Raw genomic sequence first — 6,791 nt, forward strand, 5'->3', positions numbered from 1 at the left:
TACATTAACAATCTAAATGGGAAAAAAAGACTATAAAGAATCAATGACAATGTTGGTAATTATTGTTTTTTTTTTTTTTTTTACTAATAAGAATTCCCTGCACACACACAGGCTGTGCTTGCCTGCTCACAGAAAGAGTGGATCATGGTCATGTTGGTCAAGGCTCTCTATGGCAGGCTCAGCAACTGAGGGAGCTGACTCCAGAGTGATCAACCTGTGCCGTCAAACCTGGCGCATGCACGCGGTTCTTTTGCTGTCTGGACGCTGAGGGAACACATCTGTGTCTCTGACTGTAGCGCTGAGAGGGACATCTGCGAAAGCGGGAAAACGGGGTTGGGACGGGGGGGAGGCGCCCCACGGCAGTAGCTTTTTTTAAAAAGAGTCGCTGGAGGGGTCTGAAAAGTCGCTAAATATAGCGACAAAGTCGCTGAGTTGGCAACACTGTTTGGTCGCAGTACCGCCACCTTCTGCTCTGGAGTGTACACGCTTCGCCTATGAGAAAAAGGAGCAGCGTATGAACCGAACGAAAGACACGCGAACCGAACCGAGACAGTCGAACCGAACGGTTCGGACGGTTTTCATAAACCGTTCTATCCCTAGAACGTGCACAAGGAGGAATGGGCTTGTGCATGCTCTCGCAAACGTTTAATAGGCGTTTCCTCTGGGGTGCGGGTACAGGGTTGTGCATGTGGAGAAGGCAGGTCTTTTTAAAAATTTGCGAAAATCCTCCACAATACTTTTAAGATAAAAAACTTTTCCTCTGTCAATATAGCTCTATCTATCTATCTCCTCATGTGAAAAAGTTTTAGTTTCAACTGATATATTTTTGCAAAAAAATGGTCTTTAAGAAAGCTATCCAAATATTAATCGCTTAACCAAAAACATAAATGACTTGCAAAACAATCGCTAGTTGCAGCACTATTGCATGTGTTAAGTTGGGAACATATTAAAAATGTTTGGTTAATACTACTTGGTAGGATGAATTAAATTCTAATTAATTCTTAGTAACACATCATTTGAAATAAAGGCACTTAGTTACATGCCAATTTGCAGTAAATTTAAAAACAGGAAATATCTACAGACCAAAAATTCTCTTTGTTCACTATAAGCCTCTTTAGATATGTCAAACACTCCTCTGGTTTGTGTTGAGTAAGGCTCCCGTAATGCCTGTCTGAATTTTGTCTAAGCCTCACGCAATGGAACACTCTTTCAAAAGGATTATTTGCCAACATAGCTGTCCTGAAATCCTTCACACTCTATTTTTCTTGGGCAGCGGTAAGGAAAGCGTGTCAGACAGTTTCTGTTGATGAGCAAGATCAAGCCGTTCAAGCCTGTCTTTACCTTGGTAAAGGTTTTCCTGCATTGGCTCAAATTGTACAGCATTTGTGTTTCCATTCTGCTCTGTGTGTCTTCTATTCAGCATGAAGGAGAGTTCCAGCTGATCTTGCACATTTTTAACCTTTAAAATACGGCCTCTGGCCCATCTACTGCCACAGCCTGGGAGTGTGATCCTGTTATTGTTGGCCCTCCAAAGTTATGGCTATCCTACACTTTACCATGACAAGGCCGTCTTGGATAATAGACAGGAATAAATAGACACGGATGATCTCTCACTTACCCTCCGTGCTGAAGTTTCTCTCTGATTTCTGGATCTCAGGCGTACTGCTCGTGGGAGTTGACCCAGACCGAGAGCCCCTTTCTGGGCCAAACCCTCTGGCGTTGCGACTCTGGATCTCGTTGGTGAACCGTGGCACACTGACTGGAATGTTTTCAGGCACCACCTGTACCAACGGAGGTCCTATGGGTGGCTGTTCATGTCTGCGACTATACATCTGCATGCAGTGTTCCTCCAACTGTCCAATCAGAACTGATTGATTGTTCACGATTGCAGACAGTGCTGCATATTTGGCCTCCAGCTCTTTGTACCGGGAGGTCAGCCTTAGTGACTCAGCTGTGGCATTAAGGATGCGTGTCTCCAGCTGGGCCAGCTCCAGTGAGTTGTCCCTTTTCCTTATGATCTCGTGCAACAGCTGCATGTAAAGCTGGGTCACTCTAGAGTTCATGTTTCTACTCTCCTTCCTTAATAGCTTCATCTCGTTCACCAGGTTACCATCCACATCCACCACAAGCTTCAAAGTTTCCATCTCCTGACGCTGTTTGGACAGTAGGTCTCGCACCGAAGCTACGTCCAGACGCGTCACCCGGTCTTTATCAGTGGAGTACCCACGGGCAGCACAAATAGGACCTGTGATCTTTTGCTCTGGGACCAAAAAGGTGTAGGAGCATTTCTTGTTTTCTTCAGCAGCTTGTGGAGCTCTTCGAATCCTGGACAGGATGGGGTTCATTTTCAAGGCATGACTGTTGCTCCAGAGGGACAAAGCCAACAGGAGGAAAAGGCTCCACACATCGAATCCCATGACTGATCCTCTTGCTTCCACCAAACAGCCAAATAATCTGTAAAAAAACAAAAACAAAAAAAAAAAGCGGATTAAAGCATAAGATCTGTGGCTTTCTTGTACTTTACATTTTTTTTGCAACACACTCTCCTAATCCATTTGTCCAACACAGCTATTGAAGATAAACAATCCTTTATGCACTTACTCATGCCTAAGGCCAGTTTAATAACTCCAGCTGTTCTAATACAGTGTTGAATCAAGAGAAAAAAACAGGAAACTGCGACAAATATTTTTCTTAAAGAGGAAGATCATACAAACTCCATGGGAACAGTTCATTATTGCAACTTCTGCCGACACTGATCGTTCTTGAATCTATAGCACAAACTCAACTATATTTGTTGAATTATCTTTCGAGGACCAGATTACCTAAGATTGCATCCAGTCTCCACACAGATAGAGCTAAGCCTGGACAGATTTTAAACCAAGAACAAGAACTTCCGTGCTTTAATACTGCCATATTCTCCATCGTTTTGAATAAAAACTATACATCTGCAGATGTATTTTATGTTTTCCCTTGGTCTTTGCTAGATTCCGCGGTTAACCTTGTGCCTATTTCCACAGGTCAAAAGTAAGGCGATAGGATACATGCTGGACAGACTTGATGATTATTACATGATTGTAGAGAGACACAGAGCAAAGGTTACTAAAAATACATTCACTAATACCTACAGTAAGGACAACTGAGGGTGTCTCAATTAAAAAATTTTATTTTTCTTTTACTTTTTATTTTCAATAACAATTTTTATATCAACACATACATACAGTATGTCCACCCCTGTCACATCTCACAATTCACATTTTAATATCTGATTTTTATAGATCATTTTAGACCTTTCACTTACATCAGGCATACAGACTGTCTATTCCAGCTCCGTTGACAGTTATTCAGGGGCTATTGATGAAAAAAATAACCAAAAGAACCTCCAAAAACGACAAATAAAGATGCATTTTCTTCAGGTAGACATTAGCCCAATTAAGAGAAACCCATATTCATTAACAACATCCATGGATTTATAAGTCACAATGATTACGTTATGTTATGTTATACACTTCTTCATGATCAGCATGACTCTAATCAAGTATTTATTGTCTTTATTGATCATGTCCATGGGAATTATTCCTAAAATATTGACTGATATATCCAGATCTAAATAAATGCCTAAAATATTTTTTATATCTGTTTGCACATTTTTCCAAAACTCAACCACCTTTGGAAAATCCCAAAATATATGAGTAAAATCCCCCACCTTTCCACAGTTTCTCCAGCATAGCCAAGATGTCCCGCCATATTTAGATGTAATAAGTGGAGAGCTAAAGTAACACATCTTGACTTTCCAGTCAAATTCCTTCCATGTTGGGCTGTTGGTTAATTTGTGTCCAGAGCTGAATGTTTCTTCAATTAAATTATTATTATTATTATTTTATTATTATTATTATTCAAAGAGAAAAATAAGGGCACCTAAAGAAAACTGGGTACCTTTTGTGGACATTAAGGGCATCCATATTTAATGCTAGATTAATATGTATTTATTTTATTTATACTGTATTTGGCTTCAGTTCCCTAAAAATCCAAAAAAAACAAACTCACTTTAGCAATGGTACTAAACCACTATTCAAGTCATTTTTAATACTTTAATACTACAAATCTTTCAGCTATCTGTTTTAATACAAACAGAAATAAAGTTACTGCTTTATTTATCAACCATGTACCACATACATCTGAATCCTGTGCATCTGTTATTTTGTCTTTATTGCACTCATTCCTCAATAATATCACCATTAAAATCAAAATATTGTCAACTTTAAAATGACTGATAGAAAACATTTATGACTAAAAACATACAACTATACAAATAATAGTGATATTACAAACAAAATAAAAATTTTTGTTTGCATGGGTTATTGATCATTGATATAGAGTTTTTTTTTCTTTACTAACATATTAAAATATTCCGTAAAAGTAAAAAAAAAAAAAAGAAAAAAAATCCACTGGACTTGGTTTCCAAAGTTTGAAGATGTTTCGCCACCTCTCCAGGAAGCTTTCTTAATTCAAATGTCTGGATCCGCAGTGAGTTTGAGTCTTTATATAGACAAGGCCTATGATTGAATCATAGACAGGTTTCAGGTATTACAGGCTAACAATGGAACCAAACAACCCATTCGTCGGTTTCTATTTGCATGTTTCCAAGCAATACAAGGCCTCGTCTATATAAAGACTCAAACTCACTGCGGATCCAGACATTTGAATTGAGAAAGCTTCCTGGAGAGGTGGCGAAATGTCTTCAAACTTTGGAAACCAAGTCCTGTGGATTTTCTTTTTACTTTTACGGAATGACTATGACCTGGATGACTGAGAATCTTCATCAGCATATTTAAATATGAAGCATCATATATAAAAAAAGAGGGAAAAAGAAGAGGGAAAAAAGCAGTGGACTTTTAATTAATACTGCAGTTGGCACATACTTGAACATTTGTTATGCTGTAGGAGGCTCACTTTACAACATCATTTGTTCCTATCAAATTAGTCCCAGATTACTGAGGTATATTTTTCTTCATATGAGTTTACATCTCTTTTTCCCCAGCCATTGCATCACATTCCTTTGAAGTTTTTCTTGTTTTTTTGTCTAACTTTCCTTTTTTTGTTTACTTTCTGAATGCAGTTGTTAATTACAGTTGCTATTTTGCCAACTGTTGCCAGTCAAAGGTTGGTTTCTTGCCATCACTAAGGACTGTTAACATAGTTTGCTGTAATAAAATATGATTTAATGACTCCAGTTCCCATTATTAACCAGGAGGGAGTCCCTTTTAATTATTTCTGGTATAATCAGGGGTCCTACACTGGCATATTTCAAATTTCAACTGCCTTAAATGAAGATTAAACTCAGTCGTGGGAAAAGAAAATAAGCTTTCAAAAAGTAAATACTTAAATACATAGGAAATAGACACTAGTTTATTGGTACAACATAGTACATTTTAGAGTAGGAACTGGAGGTAGGAAGAAAAAAAGCCATTGGGAATAAAATTAGGGCAACAAATATGCAAAGCAGCATTTGGATCTGGAGGCCAACTCCTTTCATGGAAACAGCAGGAGGATGATTTTCTATCATTGTTAAACTATGGAGGATTTTGTCGATTAATTTTCAACTAATTTTCAACTTCATCAGTATGACCTTGATGCTATAATTTGACCAATAACTGAGTTCATAGTAAACTCTTAGGCTATCCGATTCTTTTTTTCCCCTTTCTCTTTCCACCCTCGTTTGGAGTTTATTTACACTCAAATTACTGCTGTGATATCTTATTTGTTAGAAATGCTTTATTTTATGCAAGAGCATTAAATAAGCATTTCTATATTAAGTTTTCTGTATGGAAAGGAAGGATCACTTGACATCAGTCTAATAGAAACTCATTGACAGAAGCGTAGTGGTTAAAACCCTCAAGTCAGACTAGAATAACTTTGCTTTTCATTTGGAAATTGAGATCCCAGAGACTGCTTGAAAAGCGAAGTGACACAAAATCCATGCTACCTGAAGTCCAGAGTGAACTCTCAAATTATTGGTGCTTAGGATGCCATGTATTTTGGTGTTGATCCAGTCTACTGTGCTTTATAAAGTCCGTAGTCAGTGCAGCTATCTACCAGCAAAACCTTAGATCACTTCAAACTTTCTTCAGCTGACAAACTTTAGGGAGATACAGTTTTATTTCCAGGATCCAATACCTTGGCCATGGTTCTCTACCAGAGAAAGGTGGACTTCCCTCTTCAGGTCGGTGGAGAGTCCTTTTCTCAAGTGGAGGAGTTCAAGTATCTCACGGTCTTGTTCATTAGGGGGGATGGATTGAGCGTGAGAACGATAGACGGATCGGTGCAGTGTCTGCAGTAATACGATCGCTGTGTAGGACTGTTGTGGGGAAGTGGGCGCAGGGGGCAAAGCCCTTAATTTACCGATCGATCTACGTTCCCACCCTCACCTATAGTCATGACATCTGGGTAATGACCAAAAGGACAAGATCACGGATACAAGCGGCTGAAATGAGTTGCCTTTGCAGGGTGGCTGGGCGCACCCTTCGAGATTGGGTGAGGAGCTCAGTTACCCCTGAGGAGCTAGGAGTAGAGTCGTTGCTCCTCCACGTCGCAAGGACCCAGCTGAGGTGGCTCGGGCATCTGTTTCAGATGCCTTCTGGTCGCCTCCCTGGGGAGGTGTTCAAGGCATGTCGCATTGGAAGGAGGCTCAGGACACGTTAAAGGGACTATGTCTCTGAGCTAGCCTAGTGTCACCTCGGGGTCCCACCAGAGCAGCTGGAGGAAGTGTGTGGATCAGAAAGTCTGGGCATCCG

At 39.7% G+C, this 6,791-nt stretch overlaps 1 protein-coding gene across 1 annotated transcript in view; it reads right to left on the bottom strand.

Moving 5' to 3' along the window:
- LOC107083641 (angiopoietin-related protein 1-like) overlaps positions 1-6,791 on the bottom strand; it is a 27,859-nt gene that overhangs the window by 14,908 nt on the left and 6,160 nt on the right. The window contains exon 2 of the mRNA XM_015373012.1: positions 1,619-2,454. Within this exon, the coding sequence (XP_015228498.1) occupies positions 1,619-2,417 (799 nt within the window). The 5' untranslated portion in view covers positions 2,418-2,454. The remainder of the gene's footprint in view (positions 1-1,618; positions 2,455-6,791) is intronic.

This window comes from Cyprinodon variegatus, unplaced genomic scaffold (genome assembly GCF_000732505.1).
Source record: "Cyprinodon variegatus isolate N-32 unplaced genomic scaffold, C_variegatus-1.0 Scaffold79, whole genome shotgun sequence".
In the NCBI taxonomy this organism is placed as follows: Eukaryota; Metazoa; Chordata; class Actinopteri; order Cyprinodontiformes; family Cyprinodontidae; genus Cyprinodon; species Cyprinodon variegatus.